At 46.3% G+C, this 26,130-nt stretch overlaps 11 protein-coding genes across 11 annotated transcripts; 5 read left to right on the plus strand and 6 right to left on the minus strand.

Annotated features, from left to right (window-relative positions):
* Positions 1-508: 508 nt before the first annotated feature.
* BGW36DRAFT_383360 (putative snRNP assembly factor) lies at positions 509-2,718 on the minus strand. The gene is made up of 2 exons (XM_046216649.1): positions 2,005-2,718; positions 509-1,933 (listed from the first exon to the last, which is right to left on the minus strand). Exons 1-2 carry the CDS (start codon positions 2,630-2,632, stop codon positions 753-755), a joined length of 1,809 nt encoding a protein of 602 aa, XP_046069280.1. The 5' UTR covers positions 2,633-2,718; the 3' UTR covers positions 509-752.
* A 143-nt stretch (positions 2,719-2,861) lies between these two features.
* BGW36DRAFT_323700 (putative proteasome component) lies at positions 2,862-4,326 on the minus strand. Its single transcript, XM_046212695.1, has 5 exons — positions 4,069-4,326; positions 3,848-4,005; positions 3,536-3,785; positions 3,322-3,445; positions 2,862-3,264 (listed from the first exon to the last, which is right to left on the minus strand). Coding segments are annotated over exons 1-5 (618 nt in total). The 5' UTR covers positions 4,071-4,326; the 3' UTR covers positions 2,862-3,180.
* A 65-nt stretch (positions 4,327-4,391) lies between these two features.
* Positions 4,392-6,664, plus strand: BGW36DRAFT_418368 (small nucleolar ribonucleoprotein complex subunit). Its single transcript, XM_046219417.1, has 2 exons — positions 4,392-4,931; positions 4,989-6,664. The coding sequence occupies exons 1-2, from the start codon at positions 4,560-4,562 to the stop codon at positions 6,471-6,473; spliced, it is 1,857 nt and encodes a 618-aa protein (XP_046069282.1). The 5' UTR covers positions 4,392-4,559; the 3' UTR covers positions 6,474-6,664.
* A 497-nt stretch (positions 6,665-7,161) lies between these two features.
* BGW36DRAFT_429656 (uncharacterized protein) lies at positions 7,162-8,706 on the minus strand (the record flags this gene model as incomplete). The annotated part of the gene is made up of 4 exons (XM_046220723.1): positions 7,162-8,268; positions 8,324-8,416; positions 8,466-8,585; positions 8,644-8,706. 4 exons carry the CDS (start codon positions 8,704-8,706, stop codon positions 7,162-7,164), a joined length of 1,383 nt encoding a protein of 460 aa, XP_046069283.1.
* Positions 8,707-10,032: 1,326 nt separating this feature from the next.
* BGW36DRAFT_345295 (uncharacterized protein) lies at positions 10,033-11,762 on the minus strand (the record flags this gene model as incomplete). The annotated part of the gene is made up of 3 exons (XM_046213192.1): positions 10,033-10,841; positions 10,909-11,260; positions 11,314-11,762. The coding sequence occupies 3 exons, from the start codon at positions 11,760-11,762 to the stop codon at positions 10,401-10,403; spliced, it is 1,242 nt and encodes a 413-aa protein (XP_046069284.1). The 3' UTR covers positions 10,033-10,400.
* A 2,362-nt stretch (positions 11,763-14,124) lies between these two features.
* BGW36DRAFT_383370 (putative cytochrome c oxidase-assembly factor cox23, mitochondrial precursor) lies at positions 14,125-15,506 on the plus strand. Its single transcript, XM_046216650.1, has 4 exons — positions 14,125-14,232; positions 14,498-14,605; positions 14,769-14,796; positions 14,967-15,506. The coding sequence occupies exons 1-4, from the start codon at positions 14,168-14,170 to the stop codon at positions 15,015-15,017; spliced, it is 252 nt and encodes an 83-aa protein (XP_046069285.1). The 5' UTR covers positions 14,125-14,167; the 3' UTR covers positions 15,018-15,506.
* A 312-nt stretch (positions 15,507-15,818) lies between these two features.
* Positions 15,819-19,372, plus strand: BGW36DRAFT_345300 (putative cytoskeleton organization protein). The gene is made up of 8 exons (XM_046213193.1): positions 15,819-16,176; positions 16,291-16,566; positions 16,625-16,801; positions 16,871-17,214; positions 17,276-17,555; positions 17,615-18,365; positions 18,427-18,539; positions 18,588-19,372. The coding sequence occupies exons 1-8, from the start codon at positions 16,039-16,041 to the stop codon at positions 19,320-19,322; spliced, it is 2,814 nt and encodes a 937-aa protein (XP_046069286.1). The 5' UTR covers positions 15,819-16,038; the 3' UTR covers positions 19,323-19,372.
* A 238-nt stretch (positions 19,373-19,610) lies between these two features.
* BGW36DRAFT_383373 (60S ribosomal protein L36) lies at positions 19,611-20,844 on the plus strand. Its single transcript, XM_046216651.1, has 3 exons — positions 19,611-19,736; positions 20,104-20,286; positions 20,349-20,844. Exons 1-3 carry the CDS (start codon positions 19,689-19,691, stop codon positions 20,427-20,429), a joined length of 312 nt encoding a protein of 103 aa, XP_046069287.1. The 5' UTR covers positions 19,611-19,688; the 3' UTR covers positions 20,430-20,844.
* On the minus strand, positions 20,845-22,792 carry BGW36DRAFT_345305 (GLUT4 regulating protein TUG-domain-containing protein). The gene is made up of 2 exons (XM_046213194.1): positions 22,455-22,792; positions 20,845-22,396 (listed from the first exon to the last, which is right to left on the minus strand). Exons 1-2 carry the CDS (start codon positions 22,589-22,591, stop codon positions 20,989-20,991), a joined length of 1,545 nt encoding a protein of 514 aa, XP_046069288.1. The 5' UTR covers positions 22,592-22,792; the 3' UTR covers positions 20,845-20,988.
* Positions 22,793-23,068: 276 nt separating this feature from the next.
* Positions 23,069-23,879, plus strand: BGW36DRAFT_361472 (putative proteasome component Pup3; the record flags this gene model as incomplete). Its single annotated transcript, XM_046214278.1, has 4 exons — positions 23,069-23,071; positions 23,128-23,146; positions 23,218-23,672; positions 23,736-23,879. 4 exons carry the CDS (start codon positions 23,069-23,071, stop codon positions 23,877-23,879), a joined length of 621 nt encoding a protein of 206 aa, XP_046069289.1.
* Positions 23,880-24,053: 174 nt separating this feature from the next.
* Positions 24,054-25,501, minus strand: BGW36DRAFT_398926 (epoxide hydrolase; the record flags this gene model as incomplete). The annotated part of the gene is made up of 4 exons (XM_046218470.1): positions 24,054-24,769; positions 24,822-24,894; positions 24,950-25,086; positions 25,138-25,501. 4 exons carry the CDS (start codon positions 25,499-25,501, stop codon positions 24,054-24,056), a joined length of 1,290 nt encoding a protein of 429 aa, XP_046069290.1.
* Positions 25,502-26,130: the final 629 nt, after the last annotated feature.

Consider the following 26,130-nt stretch of genomic DNA (forward strand, 5'->3'; position numbering starts at 1 on the left):
TGATAATGGTACATGGCTTGTGCTAAAACGTCCATATGGATAACGCACCCACTTCTAATCAAACCCATTCCCGGTTCCCTCTTATTAATTAGCATCTAGAGACCCGGGGCAGCAAATCAGAGCAATCGATGCTCTCCACAGCACCCCCTCATTCTTCGGCTACATAAGTACTACTGACTCGTGCTCGGTATCATGGGACACGAATTAGTTGATATGTGGAATTGATAATCAGGATCGAATCTGCCATTCCATGGGTTTGCATCAAGCATAAAACGAAGCGTTATATATTGTCGGCGACACGGAGATCCTGGCATGTCCGAGGCCCTGGATTGTGGGTCCTTACAGGCGTTCCATATAAATATTACTGTGAAATGGATAGATATGTGGTCCTTATTACTGCATAATAAATGAATTATTTATTATCTGACGCCACAGGTGTTTCGACGCTAGTGTATATTGATATATCGTGATAGTAGCCTTCATGTGATAAATATATATTGATTCGGTTCAACATACGGATGAGCCTACAACCGCTATGCTAAATATATTAATCGATACTATATGTAGGGATGTCAACTAGCGCATCTCAGATAAATTGATTTAATTATCACCTCATGAGTATATCATGAGATTACAATATATAGATTAATATATTAAAGAACAGTCGGCTATCATAAAAGGCCTAGAAATGTAATGTTATATTTTCTTCTTTTTGAACCCAAGACCTGTGGTATTCTCATTAAAATACATATCTACTTGGAAGCCGCTGCTTTCCCCTTCGTCTTCCGTCTTTCCCAGACCATGAGGTATGATTCCCGCGTGAAGAGAGTTTCGCTCTCAGTTCTTTGTACATATAGATCTTGAATCTCCAGCCATTCAGGCCCTCGCTGCTGTGCCTGCGGGTGGTTCTGTTGCTGCTGGTGTTTTGCATTTTCGGCAGCCATCGCTTTGTCATGTAACTGGACTAGCCATGAAACCTTCTCGCTACCGGCACCGGCACCAGTTGCTGCAGACGAGGCCGTGGAGGTCCCGCCTGCAGCCGCGACGCCCTTGTCAACAGCTGCGGTTTCTTCGCCTGCTCCTGGAGCCGGGGCATCCGCATCTAAAATGATGTTTGCAACGAGGTCGTAGATAATGGGTTCACCAGGAGGCCATATGTTAGGGTTTGGTTCAACATAAGGTGACATATCGAGCGAGCGTGGTGATGGGAAAGTGACAATAGTAGGGTTTCTTTCTGAAACGAATTTATTCTTGCTGAAGCGTTTGATGTGGAAAAGCAAATAGGGGGGAAGTGGATGCAGCAGCCGGTGGCGTACTCGGTGAGAAAGTTTCTCGGACGCTGTGAGGCCGTTGTATTTGTTGAGGAGAGTCGTGAGAGGGACTTGTGGAATGATAGATTCTCGGTTCGAGGATTGGAACAACGGAGTAGGTGGGAGGTCAAGGGTAAGGATGAGGAAGGGGGATATTTGAGTGTTGGTCTGACTTGATTCAGCGAATACTAATCGCGAGTTTGTCGTGTCCGAATGAGCTGTAATAGCCTGGCTTTCGATCCGCAAGTGACCTTGGAATGCCTGTTGAATAACACTCGTAGGGGTTTTCGATGGCTTTTTGGAACCTCCAAGACTGAGGTGGAGATTATTCAAAAACCACGATAGAAACTCGACAGGGTCGGATTGGTGGGTAAGGGTGAACCGCTTCGAAGAACGCAGTGCGATCTCTTGAAGCAATTCGTGAGGTGACACGTGAGATTTAAAAGCCTTGGGATTCCATAATTTGCGGACCAAGGTACTGAATCTCAAAGATAATTGAGGAGATCCGGGCACTGGAAAGTTGTGGAGCAGGAAAAAGTTTCGAAGAGGCGTGACGTGCGCCAGCACTTGAACTACAACATTGAGATAGTCGTTTGCTTTGATGTTGTTCATCCCAACATATCCTGTTAATTCGATATCAGTTCCAGTTCCACAAAGTAAAGCTATGTTCTTGTTGTGATGCTTGATTACTTACCAGGTCTATACTTCTTCCCGAGCAAATTCCACGCATCAAGGACTTCCTTGTCCAATTTCATTACCTCCTGTTTTGTATACGTTGGATCAACCACGTATTTGATATCGTCCAAGCTCTTGCTTTTGACCTCGTATCCCTCAGGCAGCACATATACCTTCTTCGTCTCCATATTCACGTATACATGATGCCCAACCTCAAGGGCATGAAAGTAAGCATGTGACTTATTGCCTCGACCCTGAAAGTATTTCCCGCACACCAAACACGCATAAACGTTAATATTCGACAGCGATATAGAGCAAAGTTTCTCAAAGTCGAAATCCAGTACGGCGCGATTGATTGTATCAAGGTATAGATCGCCGTATCCATCCACCGGTTGCGACTGACGTTGCGGGGCTGTAGGTAGCGTCTCATCGAGATCTGGGGATTCGGGTCGATCTTGCTCAGCTTCTTGCAGTTCTTCTTCTTCTAATATTGCAGCATCGACAATATCATGTCCATTCAGCCCATCTTCTTCTGGCGCGCGACCGTTAAGAGGAGCGTCAACAGTGGCGAATCGCGGCTTTTTGGAGGCCGGTGAGTTCACGCCAGCCTCTACTTCGAGGTCTTGATCCGCGTGGCGTTTCGCCATTTTGGTCGATTGTCTTCGGACTGCGGTATATTTGTCGATCTCTGCGCAGTGAAAAATAAATATGAGAGGCGACGAAGCTTTTGCTGGGTTGCGGGAGTTGGAGAGCAAAAGAATGGGGTAATAGTGCAAACATTTCAAACACGCTTGCTCCGTCGTCGTAAGAAGTCACCTCCAGATGATCCACGTAGTCTCAAGCATACAGTAGAATTTGATAGGGATTCCTGATATTAGCGTTTTATTATTCTTCCCGTTATTGATTATTTATGTGGTGCTGAGTTTCTACCTGAAATAAACTAGTCTAAGGAGCTACAAAACGCCCCAATTTTGCCTTCATGTTTATACTAGACTTAAACACGGCTTAAACAATTGAAGGAGTTAGGGTCTTCAGGAGCTTTCCCTCTTGTAGGACCTATAGCACTGGCTACATAATGTAGTTTGATACGTTGTAAGGATAACAGGCAAGCATCTCTTCATCTAGAACGTCTTTTTCCTAAGATCATGTGAAATGCTATGATACAACGCCATATCAGGCAAGATCCCTAGAAACATCACGCGCTCCTTACAATTTTAGCGTTAGCGCTGTCATAATCGATTTCTTGAATGCCATCCTTCGTCACCACTTTCACCAGGACCTGAGATAGAGTTAGCTTGCCCGAGGTTCTTTGAGCTTTCGAATATGCTATACATACACCTTTGAAGTCTATGGGCAATCGCCGTTTCAATTCATCCGTGCAGAGTTCGAGAAGTTTCATGCCCTGCTCTAGTTGAATATCTGGGTGGTGGTGTTTATCAAGAATAGACAAGCAGTAATACCTACGATTAATCGAGGTGGTTAGTATGTTGGGATAATATTGCAAGGAAAAGCTCTGTTGAATAATTTTGAAATGAAAGCAAGAAACTCACTGCGCATATCCATGGGCGGCGTATGGAACCTGTGCCAGAGAGGCCAGATAATCTATCCAGTACAGACTGGGGGTGTTGGTGATAGCATCGATACCGCCGAGTAAGAGGTTGACGGTGTATGGGGTTCGAGAACGTAAGCTCCGGGCGAGCTCCCCTCGGACAAAGTTACCAACGGCGGCAGGGCTGAGTTCTGTATCATTGCGCATCGAGTATAGTTGAACATTGGCTTGGATATATTCTGCGAATTGCACTAGAGGAAAAATGAATAACTCATTCCATCATGAAACACAGAAAAGAAGAGAAATATCTTACCTCCATCACCGGGCTCTCCAGAGTATGCCATCAGAGTGTGTTCATTCAACTTGCGGGTTTTGTCATCTGTGGCTTTGAGGATGGTTGGCCCTCTCACGGCAGCTTTAGAAGCTGCAATGATGACAAAGTCCTTTCCAGTAATCCCAAGTAAAACCTCCCTAGTTGTAATATAAGTGATTAGATAGATTCCTGTGGCCCGATTGATGGCAAGAGCTTCCTACATCTTGGTCTTTTGACTTCGCTTTGCGGTTGTGGATGGCAGTTGACGGTCAGAATCCGGGTGGATAGTAATTCAGCAACCGACTAAAAGCTGAATAGCATGAATCTCCCACTAAAATCAAGATAGAGGGAGGGTTCGATGTGCTTGTCGTAGGCGGTCAGGATGAAATAGCTGCTAGGAACGCGCGTGAGCTTGACGCCTAGCTACGTCGCCGAGCTGGCGAGCAAACAGAGCAAACCGAGCCGCCCGGCGCTGGTTTAGGCGTTACTGTTTCCCCGAAGACCCGACCCTTCCAACGCCAAGATTTCGCAGCACGGACCAATTGTAACTGAAAAAAAGTTGTGAGCGGAATTGTTTTTTTGTCGAAAGAGTGGGAAAAAAAAGAAGAGGATGCTCCAATTTTGCAGCCAACCTTGATTTTTTTATTTCGCAGGGTAGGCGGCGTGCATTTTCTGACGCTACTGCACTCCATTTATTTTCATCGCACAGAAAATGTCTTCGTTTTTCACGCTTCCAGCTTCGCAGCGCAAGCGGAAAAGAGAAGATCGTGTGGCCGCACCTGGGTCGAAGAAGCGGGGAGTTGCTGCCAATGGGGATAACCGCGAGAAGAAATCAGCACAAAGACAAGAGCGAGATGAATCGATTTCCGGAAGCGAATCCGATGATGAACAAGACGGCGCAGAGTCCGGTCTTTCTGATGAAGAGGCCTCGGATTCAGAGGAAGGCGAGACCGCCGCAGAACGGAGGTTAAAGCTTGCAGAAAGATACCTGGATAATATCCGCGACGAGGTGGATGACACGGTTGGCTTTGATGCTGCGGAAATAGACCGTGATCTGATTGCAGAGAGGTTAAAAGAGGATGTGGTATGTAGCCCACAGGTGTAATGCTTAACGTCCTTGCATTCTGATAACCTTCTTCAGGACGAAGCCAAAGGCCGCATTTTTCGAAAAATAGCTTCCCAGCTCGATTTTTCAGCAGCGCAGCATTCATTTTTTCGCGCCGATACGCACTCCACCACGGCCATTGCAGTGCATCCTCCCTATGCTTACACTGTTTCGAAAGATCGAACCCTAATCAAGTGGGAATTGGCAACACCACGTACAGATAAGCCCTCTACATCGTCCGGCGACAACGACCGTCGAAAACATCCAGGTCGCAAGAAGCCAAAGAATCTAAAATTTGTGAAAGGCCTACGGAAAGCTCGCCCAAGTGGCGATGTTCAAGGACATACTGGGAACATTTTGACTGTGGCAGTATCGCCGTCTGGAAAATTTGTTGCTACTGGCGGGCAAGACAAGAAACTCATCATCTGGGATGCTGAAACACTCACTCCTATGAAAACATTCACTCAGCATCGCGATGCTGTTAGTGGGCTATCATTCACACGGCATATTTCGACGCACAGTTCAGGAGAGCAACTGTTCTCAGCATCTTTCGATCGTACGATCAAGACATGGTCGCTGAGTTCAGGGGGGCATGCATATGTCGAAACTCTGTTCGGACACCAAGATAACGTCCTGTCTGTTGCAGCCATGATGACAGACCAATGTTTGAGTGTTGGCGCTCGAGACCGGACCGCACGACTATGGAAAGTCGTCGATGAGGCCCAACTTGTCTTCCGAGGAGATTCCTCGAAGAAAGACGAGTATCAAACAAATAGCATTGAATGCGTGGCTGCCATTCCCCCCACCCATTTCGTTACGGGTTCCGACAGCGGTGCCCTTTCGCTATGGTCTATCCACAAGAAAAAGCCTCTACACACCATACACCTTGCCCATGGCCTAGATCCGATACCACCTCTTGATCAGTTGTCGCCCGAGGTCGACCTACAAACGGCAGCACACAACACACGCCACCTTCGCCGCGTGCCCCGTTGGATCACTGCCCTCACTACCGTACCTGGTACCGATGTCGTCCTGAGTGGAAGCTGGGACGGTTGGATCCGTGCCTGGCGCGTGTCAGAAGACAAAAGGGCTCTCATCCCTCTCGGCCCAGTCGGCCACCCATCAACCAACTCTCTTACTTCATCGCTATATCTCAAACCGACACTCTTCGACAACACCCCCGCCCCAGACGCCGCAGCCATCAAGCCCAACGAGACGAAACCAGAGCCTGAACCGCTATTAAAGGGAGTCGTCAACAGCATCGCGGTCTTTGAGCGACGCGCAGAAAGGACAGTATCTGGCGCACCGAAACCCAAGCCGAAGGAAGAACGGCAGCAGGCACGCGGACTCTGCATAGTCGCAGCGCTAGGCAAAGAGCATCGGCTTGCTCGCTGGAAAGTCTTTGAGAATAACCATCTCGATGGACCGAGTCCTCAAGGACGCAATGGAGCTGTTGTTTTGGAGGTGCCCTTTTTTGAGAACGTCGATCATGATCAGATAGAATCCGAAGCGCACGCATAACGTTGTGTCTAGATAATACACACTCATCATCACCATCACTATTATCTGCCTTGCATTGTTCTTGTCTACGGGAGTTTGTATAAAAAGTGGGAATTCGAGCATTACTGTTCTTCTTCGGTGGAAGAATGAGTGTACATAAAAAGTTCCAGCTAGCATTACGGGTTGCAAGTTGAATTATTATAAAGATTTTTTTGCCTGTTCAAGTTTGGACGATTTCTTAGCTAAGGCTCATTGAAGGTCTCGCTCAACAATATTTAAACACTAAGTTTATTCAAGGGTATGACCGTATCGTAGGAAACAGTTGGTCATTCCCCTATAAAATATGGATGACAGCCAGTGACGAAACTCCCCCTTTCAGGAATGTGAAAGAAAGATGCAAGACAGAAAAGGATATAGGGCTGGAAAATACTTAGAACGCAATGATGTCATTGAAATGATACACTCCAGTTTTTAGAATAGAGAGCAAAAAAGAAACGTTTCGCAATGCTCCTCCATGATGACTCCTCAAAAATGCTATGGCAATGATCTTTTGATAATACCAGCCACTTGTTGACTGTGTAGGCGATGTAAAATCGAAGTTCGTAATTCCAAACCCGAGGTTTCTCCAGTCAGTGGAGAAACCGGTTGGATAGGCTGTATTAACGAGAAAGAGAAAGAAGTGGCTAATAGATGATGATGGTGACTGTTTTCAGTTTCTATTCAGCCTTGCTCTTCTAGTCGCTGGTACCGGCATCTCATCCTCCGAATCGTCCTCGACATTGATGGCGTTACTTGCCGATGTACCGGCAGCTCCATCGCGGGGTCCAGAGCGAGAGCGGCGTCCCAAGGTCTGCCCCCTAATACCATTACCAGCGAAAAGAGAACTTGCCAGGCCTGGGGGGTTGTATGGACTCTGTAGTCTCCTCCTAGGGACAGGACGTATAGGCTCTTCCTCTTCGTCATCGTCGTCGTCGTCCTCATCACCATAATCATCCTCCTCGCCGCTGTGATCATCTAAATCTCTTGATTCCCCAGATATGCTAGAAAAATCCTGGAATTCCGCGTTCAGAGCGGGAGTGGGAAAATCCCCCGCAGAACCCTCCCTAGTGTGTTGAGTAGGCCAGGTTTGATCTCCTACTACCGTTGAATGATCGGTACCTGAGTCGACCTCGCTCTCGTTATCACCATCTATTTCATCATCATCAATGAACGAATCCATATCTTCGTCTTCGTCTTCTGAACCCGTGTGGTCTTCATCGTCAGTGTCACGAGTTGCAGTAGGGCTGGTCCATTCAGCTCTAAGGGGGTGGAGATGGTGATGGTGGTGAGAGATGATGTGATGATGGTGATGTGGAAAAAATGGTTGTACACCATAAAATACCTGGTTAGGATACGGCATAGGTTCAAATACGTGGCCCTCCGGCCACTCGTCGTCGTAATAACCAAAATCGTCGTCATCAATATCCTCCATATCCTCCATATCTTCATTATAATCGGTTGAGTCGGTAAAGTCGGAATCTGTGGTTACACTGTCATCCACGTAATAACCACAGTTTTGACAAGAGCCTTCTTCGAGTTCCCAAGAACAGTTTGGACATCTCATGACTCCGTCTTCCACGTCGACGATCGGTCCGTTTGGAAATGCTTTTGGATTAAAACATCCTTGGAATAAACCGCCTGTTTGAGGATTCTCGTTCGATTTGTCCTTTTCAAGCTTCTGCGCTTCCTCCTGCTGGTTTTGAGAATGTTCTGCCGTCGTCTCACCTTTATCCAAGAGCTCCGCCCGACCAGTAAACATCTGGACGATTGTTCGTACCTTAATACGATTGTGAGTGGAAGATGCATACGCACACGCGCCATGGGAAACATACTAAATAGGCAGGAGCAGGTTGCGTTTTAACTTGAGCCCTGCAGTCGGGACATGTCTTGTGAGACCGCCCGCTTCCGAACCATGATGAGAGGCACTGCGAGAATCAGCGACTGACGATAAATGGATAGACTAGGGAGACGTACCCCGTAGCAGAATGTATGACCACAGGCTAAGGTATAAGGTTCGTAGAGAGGGCGCACACAGATGCCGCACTGCAGCAGGGCGCGAATATCTTCGACGTGACCCTGAAGCGTTTCTAAAAGCTATTAAAAAACACATCAGTTTCGAAGCCAAGAATGAGATTTGCTGTTGGCATCATACCCCAGACGTGTCCGCGGCCACCGAGCGCGCTCTCGTAGTGCGCGGTTCAGCTGATGGAGGCATGGCGCTGCCTTCCTGTCTCTGCTCCGATCTGTGGCCAGCCGATCTTTGCATGCGAGCGAATGCAGGGAACAAGTGAGAGTAAGGCGCAAGTGAGAAACAGGTTGACGCGGCCGGTTAAGATGATCAAGGGCGAGGGGATACGGGCCCGCCGCTGCGGGATGGCTGCTGCTCGACAGTGATTATAGGCACAAATGACGATAATTTCGACTCATGATCGTGGGGGGACACCGGCAGGACAGGCAGTTGGTCCAGGAACTGGCTGAAGGGTGGCGGCAAAAGCAGAGCAGATTGACGAGGGATGGGTGTCGCACTGAGCAGCGAAGTTGGCGCGTGGATGAGAGGTTTAGCTAGCTAGATTATTCTTATGATCGAAGCGTCTTTGACCTCCGGCGGAGATCGCTGGCCTAGTAAGTAGTTCCGTGGCTCGGCGTATTTAATTCTCGACCTTGCCGCCCGACAGGCTCAACAATATCCTACTTCCTACATTAATTAATATTGCTATTATTAATATGCCACTTGCCGCCCTGGCTAGCATGGGCTTATGCAGATTATATTGTCTAGCAGCAATCTACGCCTATTACAGCCTACAGCCTATCTTTAGAGGGGAATCCATCGGGGTCTAACGACTTCTGTTTACTTTAACAGTGTTGGTCACGCACCATGGGTTTCTTCGGTTTCGTTGAATGTTTATATCAGCCTGTTGCACCGAGGAGATAACCAGTGGTTAATGCCCGATTGATTTGCTGGCATTCTTTTCCTGCGTGATCTAAACAGCACTCTTCTGCTCCAGGAAGCAAGGCGGCCAGGCAGCTAGATCCCGATGCCAACATCCAGTTAGCACACAGATCCCTGTCCCAACAGATAACGATGTAGTTCGGTTATATAAACGCCCATTCATGACACTAATCATTGAATCGTGTGTCACGACAAAATCGACATTCAAGACGCCACTAGAATAGGTCCGGCGGCAACGATCCCTATCAATTGACCTATCCTTTTCTGGGATAGATCGATCACATTACTAGCGGAATTACTAGCTGATATGCCATCTTTTTAAGATGGTGTCTCGCAAGCGATCTAGACAATAAAAGTGTATTGTTGAAAGTTAGGGAGGATCCCAAGCCATTAGTGTCACTCTTGGCGGTGCAATGAAGTCAAATCCCTTTTTTTCCACTTTCAATATGGTAAAGTGATCAATTATTAACATAGGAAGCTGCATAGCGATAAATACGCTCTGTGTTAGCCCTGTATTGGATTACACTAGTAACGGTCAGAAACTTTTAAGTACTGCGGATGCCCCACTTGCGTCACTCTATGAACCCGTCTACATCTTCAATGTTTCTCCTGTTGCCTCCTGAAGCTTTATCATGGCTTAAGTCATTCAGTAGTTATCATCAGTTTGAGCCGCCTTTCACAAACATGGCTGCTTAGCCCTGGCCAATTTATATTCCCTTAGTTGGCCGCGCCATTTCCTTGATTACAGCCTGCGATCTTGAAACGCATCACATAGGTACAGTCGCTGGCCAGTTTGGATTCCAGGAAACAATTTGTGTTTAATATGCCCTATATAATGGGGGAACGGAAAAGTAGCAATGCAAACACGAGGGGAAACCGTGGCTAGAATCACAGCAGATTATCGGATTGTTGTTATGAACAAAAGGAAAGTCGTCAACATGTCAGTCTGGACAACACTTCTAGACAATGTCGTAGGTGCCTTTCCTCTTGGAACTCTGCTTGATCTCATCTGAAACCAAATGGCCATCATCAATATATCCTCGCTGCACGTTTTTATCGATAATTATTTCCCGGTCCATGGCTTCCAGAAACTCGATCTGTTCTCTGATGAAGGCCTTGGTTGCCTCGGTATCATAGCTTCGGTGTGCGCGTTTGCGATCCCGCAACTTGCGGCTCATATCCTGCAGGCGATCTTGAAGAACCTCGAAACGATATTCGGTGTATTGATGATATAACTCTTTGAGATCTGATATTGGACGGACGGTGGTAAGCACAGTATCATCTTTAATGTTCGGTGCACGCGGGCGGAAGGAGGTCACTGATGTGATACGCTCGCTGGTGCCGAAAGCTCGCATGGCCTGATGCTCGATGTAACGACCCTGGAGGATGACGGCAGATCCCTATGCCTGGGTCAGCTTGCTATCTGAGCTGATAGGAAAGAAAAGAATCGTCTGACCAAGCACTTACCATTTGGGGGCCGCGCACCTTGACAATACCACCGTTTCCCTTGCGCAATGCTGTCTCACCACCTATCATATTAGTGCAATCTGAGAGCATGGTCACGCATACAAAGGGATAGCTATCAGTGTGCCAATCCAAAATAGGATGGTCGTCTTCGAGGGGGCAGGCAGCTACACCTTCGTCAGCGTCACGTTGCGCAACCTCTAACGCCTTAGCCTGTTCCCCTTCACTTTGGATGGAAATGTTGATATGGGCAATTTCCCAATCCATCACAGGTACTAGGTCAATACCTGCGATCTTAGATACGATATCCAGAATCTCGGGGCTTTTCCAAACATCATACGTGAATGGAGCACATCTGAAACTCGAAATTTAGGGAGATGAAGTATTCAAGAAATTCTGATTACTTACTCCGGTACATAGCCACGCAGCTGGCAGTGAGACAGATTACTAGAGAATTGGTACTTGTCCCACACCTCTTCACTGAGAATTTCAGCTCGCATCTGCATGACAGCTTCCTTGCTGAAGAGTGGGAAGGGTTCCGAGACTCCAACTACAGATATTCCCTGGCCTTCGGTGTAATCAAGCTCCTGCATCGTCCATGTCTTCGATGGTGGACTAAATTCGATATGCTTGGATGGATCGAAAGGGATTCGCTCAAGAGAAGATAGAGTCTCGTGGATAGGGACAACATATCTTCCCGAATTGGAAGGTGTTGATTTTGAGACATTCTGGGAGCCTATTGAGGATATTTCTTGTTCTTGGACTTCTTCTGCGATGGTTTCTTGGGGGGTTTCTTGAATGATCTGGCAGGTCTCGTGGGAAGTGGATGGAGGAATCTCATAGGAGATATCCTCCATCAGATTAGTCTCCGGAAGCGGAGGAGCAGCCATTATCTCTACAGCCGCCATTTCTCTGTAGGATTTGTCAGTTTGACAGTTTGTCAGTTTGACGGTAGTGGGTACGGCGAAGACGTGTGACTACAACAAAGACAAGGAAAGTCAAAAGCAAACTTACTTGGAAGGATGGGCAATCTGAAAAGCTAATAATTATCTAATACGGACGCCTCGATATTACAACCTAAGGGTATGATTCAGTGAGGGAATAGGAGACTGAAAAGTCGAGCTAGATGATTATATGTCCGAACTGCGGGCTCATTTATGTGAGGAACGTACAACTTATCTAGTGCGGAGTCTCCAAGGAGACTGCCCAGCGCCGTGAGATCAAATAAGCATCCGGTGGTACGCCTTCGTCTCCAAACACTAAACTCGTGTTCATTGACGCCCCGCTATCTCTAGCTACTTTAGCACATATTCTGCTGGCTTGCCAACATCCATGTGTAGTCCATTGTGGCGCGAATTCAGGCGTGGTATTGGAGGACGATTCACTTTCTGATCATCATGTGACTCGGAGATATCGATAAGTGTACCGTGGCGAGGACTGCACTTTCATGGAAACTGTTCCTTTGTTTGGTTTGGCATCGGCTACTTGAAGCTGGACTTAGATGTGTTGTTTCGGCGGTGGAGAAGTATTCTTTTGTTACTAACCTTCTCATTCACTATTTCGTCTCATGCGTACGACACTTGCCATGCCTAGGTACTCAAGGAATAACCTGATCTCCTTGTGAGCCCATTTGGCGGCGGATCTGGTAGCAGGACACACCAGGCAATGATGATAGGGCGCCACCGATCGACAAAAGAATAATCAAAGACTCCTACAGATCTACGCGAGGTGTGGAGGGGTATTTCACAATCCAGTTGGATTTCAATCCGTTCCCATCAGCTAGTTGGCGGCGTGAATGGACTTTTTGACTTATTTGGGGATACGGGATCTGGATTGTCGAAGTGCCCGACTCGGCAGTTATCAGCCTTATCTTCCGCTATCGGTCGGTGCCAGGTTGGCAAATCACATCAACGACGCACACAGGTTACTTTCCTTCTAATCATTGCATTCTTCGAGGAGAAAGAAGACTTTGAGATGGTTTATGTTTCTCTTCTTTGTCTTCTGTCGGCTTTGTGTGTCTACCGCAACATTCAGTTTGCCCCCTCCAATAGCACGATTCGGTGGGTAGCTACAGCTATCTTATATGTGAATAGTTAAACAAACATGTGTACTGACCAGGAAGGTCTTCCGGCATTTCCGCTAGTCTAAACTGCATGGCTGGTAGCCCTTTGAAAGGTCACGTAAATAGTCATTATAGAGTATTGTCGAGGATCTTGACGTTGAGAAGTCTGGAGTATGCTGACTCAATTCACCATAGAGAATATTTTTATTATATAATATAATCATCCCATTACTTCATGAACCAGATTTATTTTACCCAGCTCACGCGCCGTCCCGTTAAGTTTTGTCTGGCGGGACAGCTTCTTCACCCAAACGGCATCGATCCCTCGCAAAAGTGTTGGTTTTGGCTATAAGATGATCTAAAATTAGCAACCAGAGTGGAAACGTGTCTGCTGTTCATCTTAAATTTTTGTTCTATTGTCTCTGTTCCAGGTCGTACATGGACTCCGCACTCATGGTTTCAATAGCACCAGATTCTCCATTCAGGAGGTAGGATTTCCATCAACGAAGCTTCAAAATGACTCCAGGAAAGGTCTAATATGAATAATTTGTGAAAACTTCGGCGTCTTTACCTTAGCCTTCTTTTCGGTACTGACCCTAGGCCTCGAATGACTCTTGTGGCGCTGGTTGAGTCACAAGGCCTTTAAAAATTCTTCGAATTCGCTGGTCACCCCTTTTTTTAAAAAAAAATTTTTCGAAACCCTTCGTGCAATATATCATAATAGGAGCCATTATAATCCACTAGAAGAACAGCCTCAAAGTAGACTTTGTAGTATCTATCCTGCAATGCCATCTATTTACCGTTTCTCCCTCCAACCAAGCTACTACCCCCGCTTCCAATGCATCGGCTGCCACTTGGGTATAAAAACAATAGTAAGAATAAATATTAATGAGCACCACACTAAGCAATCATCAAGAAAAGCACTTCCTCTCCATGGATACAGTAATTGCAGCCGTCTCGGTCTTCATCTTTGGATATGTATACCTTAATTATACTCAGCCAATGACAAGCTATCCCGGGCCCACCGGCCAGACCCGGCCTTATCATCATGTGCCTTCCCTTGATCTCAGACAGACCAATGGCAGAAGAAGAGGCCTAGGCGGTGTAGCAGACCCGTAGATTGAAGTCCAAGCTACCAACTTCCTAACTGCCCAACACCCGCACATTCATCCTTCGATTGGCAGACTGTTGCGCCAAATCATGGCTTCCACCTCGAAAGAAGAGGATACTACTGCGTGGGGGAAAGCCGAGAAAAAATTCGAGAAGTGAGTCGACTTTCTATCCACCTCCCACCTCCCACCATCAGTCAACAAAATCAAGCCATCTTGCTACTTCTGTCGCTGGACATTGTCTATTTCAAGCCTATTTTCCTCATCCTGCAAACACTTGCCCTACGCTGGCCGATTTCTAGAAGACATGAATTGCTATTTAGAACTTCCAGCTAGCCCCAATTCCCTTACCCCCTCATATATCCGCAATCTTACCGCCGATCTCGGGGACGACTTGTCACTAACTGTCTTGGTCGTGAAGTAAACATGCAAGTGAATACTACGACCCGTGCCAGGAGTTCGCAACCCGCAGTATCAAATGTATGCGTCGTAACGCAGGGGACCGAGACATGTGCGGTGATTATTTCCAGTAAGCATCCGTCGGAAATACCTTGACCTTGTTCTTCCGAATATTGCCGGGCCAGAATAGTTTTGGAATGGATATTTCTTATTACAAGATCGTCTATGGCTTGGGTGTTGTTCGGTTTCCGAAAGATTGGTCGGAATGTAGCTGAGTTGGTTATCTATAACAGGGCATATCGAGACTGCAAAAAGGAGTGGGTAAGTTATCTTTCTTACCTCATTCAATAATTCATTTTTCGCACGCTTCGAAGATATTCTGTTCCTGCCATGAGGATTGCGGTCTCCAGCACATTCTGTATCTCTGAATATAACCCTGCAGCCTTGTTTCCGGCATTTGAAGTAGTCTTCAGTCGCTAATAGGCCCTTAGTTGACACAGCGAAAGCTCGCCAAAGCGAATACCTCAACTACTCAATCGTGACACGACTTACCCATTCCTGGCCTCTGCGAATGACAAGAGCAGTCATGGACGGCGAGAACTTCGCCGACTCGGTGCATCACATCAACCTTTCATATGCACGAACAAGCATCTAGATAAATATGTTCATGATTGGTTAATTCATTATCTGGGTTTGAATGGTTCCATGAGCTAGGAAACTTGCAAGGATACTATGCCTTCGATAACCTGATAAGGATCTCCTTCTAGGGATTCTGATTCCTTATTAGGAAAATGCGTGCCATCACTCGCCCGCGCGGATAACGTTTGCAGTCTTCTAGCATGCGAGTATCATGTACTACTATATACCATTTCATCGATATGTGCATGCATAACAGCGGCATATACAAAGTACTCTTATGTAACATTAAGTATTTTCATGGACTCGGCGTTTACGGAAATCTCGATGGTTCACTTTTTTATCTTTACGGGTTTGATAGATAATATATTCCATGTACATTTCTGATATCAAAATCTTCACGTTGCCTTTAGAAATAAACCATACAGACAACTTCACAGTACACGCAAACATCGATCAATTAATTGAAACATCAATTAATATATATTTCCAAACGACCTCCGCACCTCACCAAAATTCAGCCGAAACCCCCACCAAGTAGTTAATCCTGCCAACTTCTCATATATATTTCATGATATTCTCAAATATAGAAATAAATGCTGAATATGCAAATAAAAGAGATGGCGATACTATCTATGACTTCATCTGTGTAAAACCCCGATTTTAGACTCTCGGGGCGGTAGGAAAGGCGGTATAAAATTTCCCCGCACTCACAAAAACAACATGACATTCTTACAGTCGATATCTCAGAATTAAAGAAGAAACCCCTACGCTGATTGGCTATCCATTCGAGTAGAACTAGCGGTTGCATAAATGGGAAAAGAAGAACGAACACGAACTGTATGAGACTTAACGTCGAGAAAGAGGGCGACACAGTGATTATTCCATTTTTTATTGATCGGGTGCTGAAGAGACCCAGGAATAATCATGTCCGCCCAAACAGATGCGGTATTTCACCGCCGCAATAAGCAGATCCAGGAAGCCCTTGACTCTCAGAACCTGAAACAGGCGCTGCAGCTGGTAGATAAACGGATAAAAAAGGGTGAGGATACAAGGTTTTTAAGAGTGAGTATAACCCAATGTCAGAGTTACGTGAAATCAAGGCATTCAGCATATGCTGTAACTTTCCCTTTTTTTTTTTTAAATCGGTTGGTTTTCTAATATTGGACGATGATTTAGGCGTGGAGAGCACAGATATTATACCTACATCCAGACGAAACGCATTCTAAACAGGGCATTGCTGCTACTCTTGAATTATGCCGGGCTGAGCCTCCAACGACAGATCTCGATACATTGGAAATGCTACACTCCACTCTGCGCCAGCTGAGCGGCCACGATGATACCGCAAGGGGTATCTGGGAAAAAGCAGCAAAGACGAAATCGCAAGATCTAGAGATTCAGACGCAATGGTTCTCCATGTCGTTCGACGCAGATGACTGGAAATCGGCGCAAAAGGTAACACAAAGAGTTCTGCTCACTCATTGATTAATAGGAAACTAATGTTCGATACCAGGCAGCAATGAGTTTGCAAGTTAATTTCCCAAAGCAACGCAAATATTACTTTTGGGCTATCTTTCTCTCCTACCTCCTGGCCGTTGACCCTGCATCGTCGGATATGGAACGCAAACTATTTGGGACCTTGGCTTATCGGATGATTTCAAAAGCTGCTGATAGTGTACCAAGTGATCCAGTATGGTATCCCCCTTTTTTTTATTGATATCTCACTTTACTTATAAGCGCTATGTTAACTTTCGCACAGAAAGAACTTCTGAGTCCGCCTCGAGCGATTCAGACTACGGAAGAGTTGTTTCTTCTCATCAAAATATTTCAATCACAAGACCGTAATGATGAAATATTAAAGATCCTTGATAGCGAGAATGTAGGCTTGAAATCTAGAATTGTCCAGAATGATTGGTTTTTTGTAAGAGAGAAGTTGATTTGCCTGGGCAAAGCTGAAAAATGGACGGATGGTTTTGAGTATGCAAAGGAGTTCCTATCTGTTCCAGAAGATGGGGACTCTGCACAAAATCTGCTTAAAGAGAGGGATGACTGGGAAGTTTGGAACCTCTTGCTGTCTTCAGTCAAGAAAATCAATACGGAAGAGTAGGTCATGAACCCAGCATTTCTTCGATGAATCTTCAAACCTGACTGATCGAATGTTAAGAACCACCCAGGAGAGCTTTGAGTTTCTACAAAAGTTCGTTAAACGGTTTCCAAAGTCCCGCAATTCCCATCTTGCTCAGCTTGATTTCCTGCTGTGGCGATTGGAGAGCGGTGCGCTGTCGCAATCTGAGTATCTTGCTGCTTGTCAAGAATATTATGACGCTAACAGTAGTAAACTGTACTGCTTCGATGATATGCGCAAATATGCATTGCATCTAAGCCCAGACCAGATTACCAAACTAGTCGAGTATGCCTTGGGTAAAGCAGCGCTCCAAGAAAAGGTTGGCCTACATGAATATTGGATGTTTTCTTTCTGATGAAGCTAAACTATTGTTTTCAGACGCCAGACACGGCACAACAGGTTGCCATCATCAATGCATTCAAACTTGAATACTGTTTCAGCTTGTTTTCCGGAGAAACTGTTTCGGCAAATAAAGTAGAAGACTTTGTATCACGCTGTCTGAGAACGTACCGGGCGACCAAACCACCCAAGTCAACGGCAACGGCGATAGAAAATCAGCCAAGAGATGACATCGGGCTACTTGCTGTTATGAGTCTTGTGCACGCGAGTAACCACTGGCAGCGAACTGAAGAGCAGAAAAGTCCTAGTTCTGAATTAATCCGGGCTGCCGCTCTGCTAGAGTTCTTGCTGCAGGACTCGCCTCATAACTACCAGATATTACTTCTTCTCGTTCGGGTCTATCTTCTTCTGGGTGCTGGTTCTATTGCCATGAAGACTTTTGGCAAACTCTCAGTCAAACAAATCCAAAACGAAACTGTCGCTCATAATCTATATACCCGCATTGCCACCATACATCCTCACGGAGCTCCTCCCATTGAAGCGGATTACAAGGACTTTATTCCCGAAGCGGCTCTCTCGCAAGCAATCTCGTTCTATGGGAGTGTGGATAGAACGACGACTAAACAGCGTAATGCCGGCTTAAACCTCGGAAGCTACGTGAACGTGGAAGGAACTATTGAGCTTCAAAGACGCTTAAAGCAGAGTGTCTGCAAGTTCATGTGGGCATTTGAAGGGCGACGCATTGAAAGGCTTGCTGGTGGAAACCGGGTTAATAGGTATCACGATATCGGTAGGTTTAATTGGATGGCACCTTTTTGCATAATGTGGACTAATAATTCACGACTCTACAGTTTCAGAAATCCCTGAATTGCTTGATCAACGAGCATTTGATGCTTTCATGAACTGCGAACCCTTGGGCAAACCAACATTTGAGGAGAAAGTGCGATTGGGTCCTTTACCAAAGGTATGTACACCATGAGGAGACTTTTATGTGATATATTAACAATCGTAGAAATCGTGGATCCGATCTACACAAACCATTGACCGAGTATTTACCACTATCAATCAGCTTCAATTACAGAAGCCTGTAAAAACAGATATTACACTTCCTGAACTGGAAGAAATAGCTCTATCTGATTTGGATGATATGACACTAGCTGAAAAGCGCCACGCCAGTATTCATAACGTTCTACTGAAAGTGGCATTGTTGCTTTCAGATTCAAAATCGGTGTCAGGCCACGATATAGACAAGGTGCTCATTCAAGCAGAACAATGGTTGTTGAAGACATTACAGTCTATTTCAAACGAGAGCACATTAGCGGACATAACAATTTCCATACCTTCCGAAAAGCCGCAAGTACCATCCTGGCAATTCTTTCACAGCAGCTTCTTGATTCTTGAAACATCAAAGGCACTGTCAGGGATACTGAGTGTGGCCAAGTCCAAAAAGGCACCAAAGGCAGGTGCAAAGCCTTCAAAAGAGGTTGTCGAGCGCCTCACGAAGCTTGTCAACCAGGTCGAAGAAGCCGTCAAATCCAACACCAGAACACTCCGATCCAATGTTATGGGATCTGGTGTTCTAGGTGTATTGACTGACTTGATATTCCAAAGACATCCTCAAAAAGAGAGTAGTGAGCTTAACAAAGACCTCGAGGAAACCCTAGACGCAAGCGCCGTCGAGATCTTCTGTGGAGAGCTAATGGAGAGTTGGGAGGAGGCCCTTGGGGGTATCTTGTTCCTTAAATAATTACATAGACTGATCTCTCAATTGTATCTATAATATTTTCGGTAGACTATAAGCGATTTCTCGAACAAAACATCCAGTATAGATCATGAATTCACTCTCCCACGAGATGATATACCGAAACGGGGCAATGTATATCACGTGACTATACACAGCCCAGCGGCTAGCCCTGAGCCCTGAGCCCTAGCTCTCGCCTACCACACTAGCAATTTCACGCTAACAGCAAGCCAAACCCTTTTGGTCACTGAGCCTGAAATTGGCGAAGCACATGGAACTTCGTTCCGATCAACGAACGCCTTTTGTCCTTCGACAACGACAACCAAACAGACCACCTAAATCACTTCGCGATTTACTCATACACCGTTCGACATGGCGAAGGAACGTTCCGGTATCGTGGTCGGCTTGAACAAGGGTCACGTATGTTTATTATTTTTTTTTACAACTGTTTTTTGATCTTGCCAGTTCGGATTTTTTTACGCCTTTATTTCCTTATCGAATGTCAAGAATCCAGTCTCGCTATCGATCGGTATCTGCGATGGGTGAAGGAATTGAAAATAGAGAGAATATGAAGGATTTTCGAGATTAGATTTTGGATTGGAATACATCTATTGGTGCTATGTGCAGGACATTCATCAACAATTATTATTCACCAACTACACACGGGACCGACGCAGTGTAACACCTCTCGATGCAGACTGGAATTGACTACGACCGGGGAAATAAAATGCCTTTTCTGCGATTTCATATCAGAAAATAAACGAGTACTGATTTTCTTGACGTATAGAAAACGACTCCTCTGGAGAGCAAAGCCCGCATCAGCCGCAGCAAGGGCCGTCTCTCTCGCCGCACCGCTTTCGTCCGTGAAATCGTCAAGGAGGTCGCTGGTCTTGCTCCTTATGAGCGCCGCGTTGTCGAATTGTTGAGAAACTCCCAGGACAAGCGCGCCAGGAAGCTCGCCAAGAAGAGGGTATGTGGGAATCAATTCGAGGAAACCGCATCAAGATCACTAACGATAATTTTGTCAAATAGCTCGGTACCATTGGTCGTGCTAAGGCCAAGGTCGACGAGATGCAGAAGGTTATTGCCGAAGCCAGACGGGCCGGTCACTAAAAATCGACTTCCAAGCGGTTTTTTTTGTTCCATCTCGTTGTTTATCATTATTTCGCATCATCCCCTCTGTTTTTTCTTTACCAATGTGTGTTCGGACCTTTTTCTTTCCGAGTTCATACCCCAAAAAAAATTCCACACGACTATGAACAATGATTATGGTTTCTTCCTACAGCAATTTCGCCCTGGAATAAATATCAAGGCAGGCGATGGAATCTTGCTACGGACAAAGGTGGTTTGTGCATAACAATGGAGTTATGTTGTTTATGACGGATCATTCGGGTGGACAGTCATGGAATTACGAACTTGACTTGGATCTTCCCTACGGACTGCCAGTCTTTCTTTGTCTATCAGGATAAAGAGTGGTCTCGAAAATCTAATATCAAAATTAGAAAAAACCTACAATCCAATTCTGATGACCTCGGAACGATAATTTATATTCTCATGAAGTAGTATCGTAGAGATAGTATTCATAGCATTCGTCAGTCGGCTTGTCATACTTGAGATGCAAGTCGATATTATGTACAGTAAGATAGATGCGTATCCCAATCATTGGTAGCACTTATTTTTTACCTGGCAACTTGAGCCATTTCGGCACTCCTCCTTTACGGCCGCCAGACTGGCTAGTACTACCGTCGCCTTTCAAAGCTGCTCCCAATTTGCCCAATGGTGATTTCTTTGCGTTGTCTTCATCGTCCGCCACAAGACCAGGCACGGCGGGTATCTGGATATCTTGGGCTTGACTGCGAAGTTGCGACTTTAGCAAATTTGTGCCGCTTTTACGGGCTGCCGTAGATGCGTGATCGCCCCATGTAAAATTGACCAGCACTCTTCCCTTGAGGCCTAGGTCCTTAATCAAATACTGACGATCTGAATCTGGAATGATCTTTTTTTGATCGAAAGGGCCTCGAGATACCCCAGCCCCAAATATTGCTAGAGAGAATTTCTCATTGGCGAAAGGGGTGTCCAAACAATCTCGGACAAACGAATATAAAACGGATCCTGTATCAGGCTGTCCGAATTTGGCAACGACCTGACTTTGTTCCGGAAATCGTATTTTCACCTCTACTTCTTTGATCGCAGCCAGCTTCTCTTGCTCTGCAGCGGCCTTTTCGGCGATTTCCCGGTCGCTGGGAAGACGCACGTTATGCGACAGTTGATTGAGCCTGTCTTGATGAGATTTGGCGTGTTCGATGCTTGGTACGTAATCTTCCTCACGGTAAGATGCTAAAGCAGATTGTGGTGTGGTATTGGTAGGGGGCCGGTAGACGGTGACAGGCCGATTCAAGTCCGAAAGAATTGTTGGCTGTTCTGGGATCTGCTCGCCTAATGGCTGCACTTCGGCAGTGGATGTTGATAATGTGACGGGTACTGATGAGGGCTCTTCCGAAATTACGTTCTCTTCTTTAATGGCAGGTGGTGCTTGATCTATAGCAGCCGGGCTAGCTGCAGGCGCAGCACTGGGAATGGTGGTTTCTTCCTCGAATTCTTTGAAATATTGCGTGATTTTCATCATCGCTTCTTCCAGCGGTTCTTGCGTTGTTCGGAACGATAATCGGAATAAAACATTGCCACTGTTGAAACCTAGCTGAGCCAAGGACTTTTGTAAATCTGAGAATGTTGCCAGTTCGCGTCCCATGCTCTGTAAAACAGGCATCTGGTAATATAGTCGTCCAGCTCCACTGGATCCGCCATCGACAGCTGGAGCACACTTGGCGGTCAAATTCCTGGCTGGCCCATTGCCCGCCACCCCGGCCTCGAATTTCCTCAGCACCAGCCATAGAGTTGTAGTACTAGGGAATTTGTCGAGGACTCGTCCGTTGGTGCCGTGCGCTTCGGAATCGGGGAGTTGCAAAGCCACAGTGACAACTGACGGGGACTTGGAAAGCTGGACGAGCTCAAGCTTCGCACCAGAGGTCAGGCCGGATAACCGGTATAAGAGCGATAGATCAACCTGTTTGCTCTGATGTCTAGAACACAGACTTGTTGTTAGCATGGCTCGCTTGACGGAATGGCTCATCTACTTACTTGAGTCCGTATTGGCTAGCGTTGAGGCCAAGCTTGGCACAAGCTTCCTGCAATACATCTGCCAACGGCTTCGATGGGTTTGTTTTCACCACAGCTCGCCGAGCTGTAGAGTCAATCACCACGACATGAGAGCTCATGGTAACGATAACTGCCCGCGTAGGTATTGCGGGGCAGCTGCACTGAGTTGCAGACGGAGGGTGTGTCGCTGTAACCAAAGGTAGAGAGAAATGAGGCAAAAATATTAGAACAATAAGCTAGCACATATGAATTGGAAGGATTCTATTTGCAAAGAGAAGGGTTGTGTTGATAAGCAACAAATTCGATGGGGTTCGGCGGCGTGTCGCAGGCAGGCGGCAAATCGTCATCGGGAATACTAGTTAACTAGTTAAGGGCCTGAGGCATTGGACTAGGCCAAGACTAAGCTAGCTGGCCCGAGCTTCCCTCATGCGTGTCTCGCTGGCCGCCTGGAGACTTGCGACTATCGTTGACCCAGCTCCCAAGACAGATCCCATCTTCAGTTATTTCCTGCATTTGAGTCCCTTTCTCCAGACATATTGTTTTATTTTGCCCCGTCCAAGAGCTGGTAGGAAGAAGACCACCGATAGAAAGTCACAATGGTAAGCTCCCTCTTGTGCCCGGAGGCTCAAACCATCTAGCTGACCTCACTCATTAGAGCTCCCCCTTCGACATCAGTACGTGCGATTCTCACCTCACAGCGCACGACGTGTGAAAGCTGCAACCATACTAACAATCTTGAAACCAGATGGCGGTGCCTGCGTCGCCATGGTGGGCAAGGACTGTGTCGCAATCGCCTGCGATCTCCGACTCGGCATGCAAGCGCTGACCGTCTCCAACAACTTTCCCAAAATCTTCAACTACGCCCCTTCCACCTACCTCGGCATAACAGGCCTCGCTACTGACGTGACCACCGTCTCCGATCTCTTCCGCTACAAAGTCAATATGTACCGCCTGCGCGAGGAGCGACATATCTCCCCCCAAACCCTGGCCAATCTGGTCAGCTCGAGTCTGTACGAACGACGGTTTGGTCCGTACTTTGTCTCGCCTGTCGTCGCGGGAATCAATCATACCACAGGAAAACCATTCATCTGCGGGTTCGACAGCATCGGGTGCATCGATTTTGCTAAGGACTTTATTGTCAGTGGTACGGCTAGTGATCAGTTGTTTGGTACTTGTGAGGGTCTTTGGGAGCCTGGTTTGGTACGTTGGGAGGATTAGATTACTTTTGCAGGATTGTGCGTTTGCTAATATTCTCGTCAACAGGGACCCGATGATCTCTTCGAGACGATTTCTCAGGCGCTTCTAAACGCCGTCGACAGAGACGCCCTGTCCGGTTGGGGCGCTTATGTCTATATCATAGAGAAGGACAAGGTTACGAAGCGATTACTTAAAGGACGTCAAGATTAGATGGGTTGTTCACGATGTATTAATTTTCTTGTCTCTGGAGTCAAAATCAAAAGACCGACTGAGTGCATTCATCTCTGCATTCTTGACGCTTACTGCAAATACATAAACCCGTAGTCACCAGATACAAGTATTAAGGCCAAGAACTAGATGTAAAATCCAAAGTATAAAGCAAATTCAGTAGCCGTCCTGTCCAGATACCGCACCGTAGCCTGCTCCTGACTTGGCCAGAAAAGCTTTAACGTCTTGGACCAGCAATTCAGGGACTTCCCATGCAGCAAAATGGCCGCCTTTATCATAATCAGTTTCTCGGACCACATTACCGGCCGCTTGTATCCAACTCGTTGGAAACTGTAGTATCTCCTTTGGGAAGTTTGCCATGGCGACTTTAACGCTAGATGGAAGAGGGCGCGAGATGACTTCATCACGGGAAAGGTTTGCTGGGTCTGATTTCAACGGATGCATCGACTCGTAGTATATACGCAGAGAAGCAGCTGGGCCCGCTCGCGAGAAAGCATATATAGAGACCCACTGCAGAATCTCATCATCTGTCCAGGGGTATGAATCTGTCCATGTATGTAGTTTGTCATATATCCAAGCTAACAATCCAACTGGACTGTCGCTGAGGCTGTACCCTAGTGTCTGTGGGCGCGTATCCTGCTGTTTGGCATAGCCATTTCCTTCTCCAATGTAGTTTTGAGTGACTGCGATTTTCAATTTTTGGTCTCGGGAGAATGGAAAGGTGAAAAGTGTTCGCAAAAATAACAGCGGGTTTCTCCATGGGTATGGAGGGGTTATGGCTATGAAATTGAGGTGGATTGCTTTGACATGGTTGGGGTAAAGCGTGCCCATGGCGCGAGCAATGAACGACCCCCAATCACCTCCTTGGACGACTAGATTCTAGTCAATATGAGATCTGTTCTAGCAGCAGGGCAGAGTATCAACCGTAATTCGGGTACCCAAGCGCCATCATCACGGCATGCATCGATTCCGCATATTGAGCAAGCCCGAACCCTTTCTGTTATGAAGCATGAGCTCATGGACTAGTACCATTTCTGGGTATATTCCCATACCTTTGCAGGACCTTCAGAAAATCCAAAGTTGGGTAGCGAAGGCGCGACTACGTCAAAAACAGGTAAATCTTCATCGCCTTCACCAACTTCGGTCAAGAGAGGTAGGACTTTCTTCACTTCAATGAAACTACCAGGCCCTAGAGAAACATTCAGCTGTATATTCATACCGATGGCATGTATTTCCCTACATCCATGAAGAAAGAGCAATGGAATCGCTTTTCTCTTTCTCTGGGTTTTGCTTTGTTTATACACAAAATGTATATCAAGCTCGCCAAAGCCCGAGACAGGCACAGTGGTAACAAATTGCGGGAGAGTCTCATTCAATTCGCGCTCGGCACTGCGCCAATCGAAGGAGTCCTTCCAGTACTGTGTCAAGCGTTTGATATCGCCTAGGGGGGCCCCCATGCTCCATTCTTCAGGCTGGTCGCGGTCGACCTCGTCTGGGAAAGAAGTAAGCGCCAACTTCTGACGCAGAGCTACTAATTGTTCATCTGTAACGGATATCTTGAATGGTCGAATTGTACTAGATCCAATTCCTACAGCGGATGCCATATTTCGTGAGTACTCAATACAAAATGCTGTAATCGCAATAGTTGAGTAGGTTTAGTGAAGGTATAGCATTACACCAGGCAGGTCGCAGTTCGGAAGTCGACGGTCATGGTTGGACCTCGGCACGCAAAATTACATGTATTAAACAAGTCACGGATCTGATTGCATGTTGATCTTATTAACATTAAATCGATGAGATTTCATGGTTACATATTAATTGAGAGTGATTTATATCATATAGGCCTTTAAGGTAATATTAAGGTTCATATATATAACATTTGAGGGTCCTACATCAGTTGATATGTATATTATCAATTCAATAAAAGCGGTTGGCTAATTGTGGATGCAAGAAGTTCTGTGCTGTACATGGTGCATCATAACATTCGAAAGGTTTAGGGAGATATATTGATGTATACTAAAATATTGATATTCTGATTACCATAGGTTCTGTGAAGCTTTTTGTTGGATATCTCCATTTTAGATAACGGCTAGCTTTATAGGGTTGAGGGCAATAGCTATCTTACCTGAGCAGCCTATTGCACAGGTTTTTTCTTTAGCCTCAAGACCATCGTCAATATTAATATGCATGAGCGTCCACACATCTCTGAGCCCAGAGACTGGCATTACCTCTC

This window comes from Talaromyces proteolyticus (assembly GCF_021365285.1).
Source record: "Talaromyces proteolyticus strain PMI_201 chromosome Unknown BGW36scaffold_9, whole genome shotgun sequence".
In the NCBI taxonomy this organism is placed as follows: Eukaryota; Fungi; Ascomycota; class Eurotiomycetes; order Eurotiales; family Trichocomaceae; genus Talaromyces; species Talaromyces proteolyticus.

Bases quoted from the DNA above. Each gene is read 5' to 3' on its own strand.
- BGW36DRAFT_383360 (XM_046216649.1), bottom strand. From the start codon at position 2,632: ATGGCGAAACGCCACGCGGATCAAGACCTCGAAGTAGAGGCTGGCGTG. The intron at 1,934-2,004 runs GTAAGTAATCAA...TCGAATTAACAG, and splicing joins CGGGAAGAAGTATAGACCTG to GATATGTTGGGATGAACAAC.
- BGW36DRAFT_323700 (XM_046212695.1), bottom strand. The intron at 3,446-3,535 runs GTGAGTTTCTTG...GATTAATCGTAG, and splicing joins GCCGCCCATGGATATGCGCA to GTATTACTGCTTGTCTATTC. The intron at 3,265-3,321 runs GTATGTATAGCA...ACTCTATCTCAG, and splicing joins TGCCCATAGACTTCAAAGGT to GTCCTGGTGAAAGTGGTGAC.
- BGW36DRAFT_418368 (XM_046219417.1), top strand. From the start codon at position 4,560: ATGTCTTCGTTTTTCACGCTTCCAGCTTCGCAGCGCAAGCGGAAAAGA. The intron at 4,932-4,988 runs GTATGTAGCCCA...AACCTTCTTCAG, and splicing joins AGAGGTTAAAAGAGGATGTG to GACGAAGCCAAAGGCCGCAT.
- BGW36DRAFT_383370 (XM_046216650.1), top strand. From the start codon at position 14,168: ATGGCTTCCACCTCGAAAGAAGAGGATACTACTGCGTGGGGGAAAGCC. The intron at 14,233-14,497 runs GTGAGTCGACTT...TTGGTCGTGAAG, and splicing joins GCCGAGAAAAAATTCGAGAA to TAAACATGCAAGTGAATACT. The intron at 14,797-14,966 runs GTAAGTTATCTT...ATAGGCCCTTAG, and splicing joins GAGACTGCAAAAAGGAGTGG to TTGACACAGCGAAAGCTCGC.
- BGW36DRAFT_345300 (XM_046213193.1), top strand. From the start codon at position 16,039: ATGTCCGCCCAAACAGATGCGGTATTTCACCGCCGCAATAAGCAGATC. The intron at 17,215-17,275 runs GTAGGTCATGAA...TCGAATGTTAAG, and splicing joins AAGAAAATCAATACGGAAGA to AACCACCCAGGAGAGCTTTG. The intron at 18,540-18,587 runs GTATGTACACCA...TAACAATCGTAG, and splicing joins GATTGGGTCCTTTACCAAAG to AAATCGTGGATCCGATCTAC.
- BGW36DRAFT_383373 (XM_046216651.1), top strand. From the start codon at position 19,689: ATGGCGAAGGAACGTTCCGGTATCGTGGTCGGCTTGAACAAGGGTCAC. The intron at 19,737-20,103 runs GTATGTTTATTA...CTTGACGTATAG, and splicing joins TCGGCTTGAACAAGGGTCAC to AAAACGACTCCTCTGGAGAG. The intron at 20,287-20,348 runs GTATGTGGGAAT...TTTGTCAAATAG, and splicing joins GGAAGCTCGCCAAGAAGAGG to CTCGGTACCATTGGTCGTGC.
- BGW36DRAFT_345305 (XM_046213194.1), bottom strand. From the start codon at position 22,591: ATGAGCTCTCATGTCGTGGTGATTGACTCTACAGCTCGGCGAGCTGTG. The intron at 22,397-22,454 runs GTAAGTAGATGA...TCTGTGTTCTAG, and splicing joins GCTAGCCAATACGGACTCAA to ACATCAGAGCAAACAGGTTG.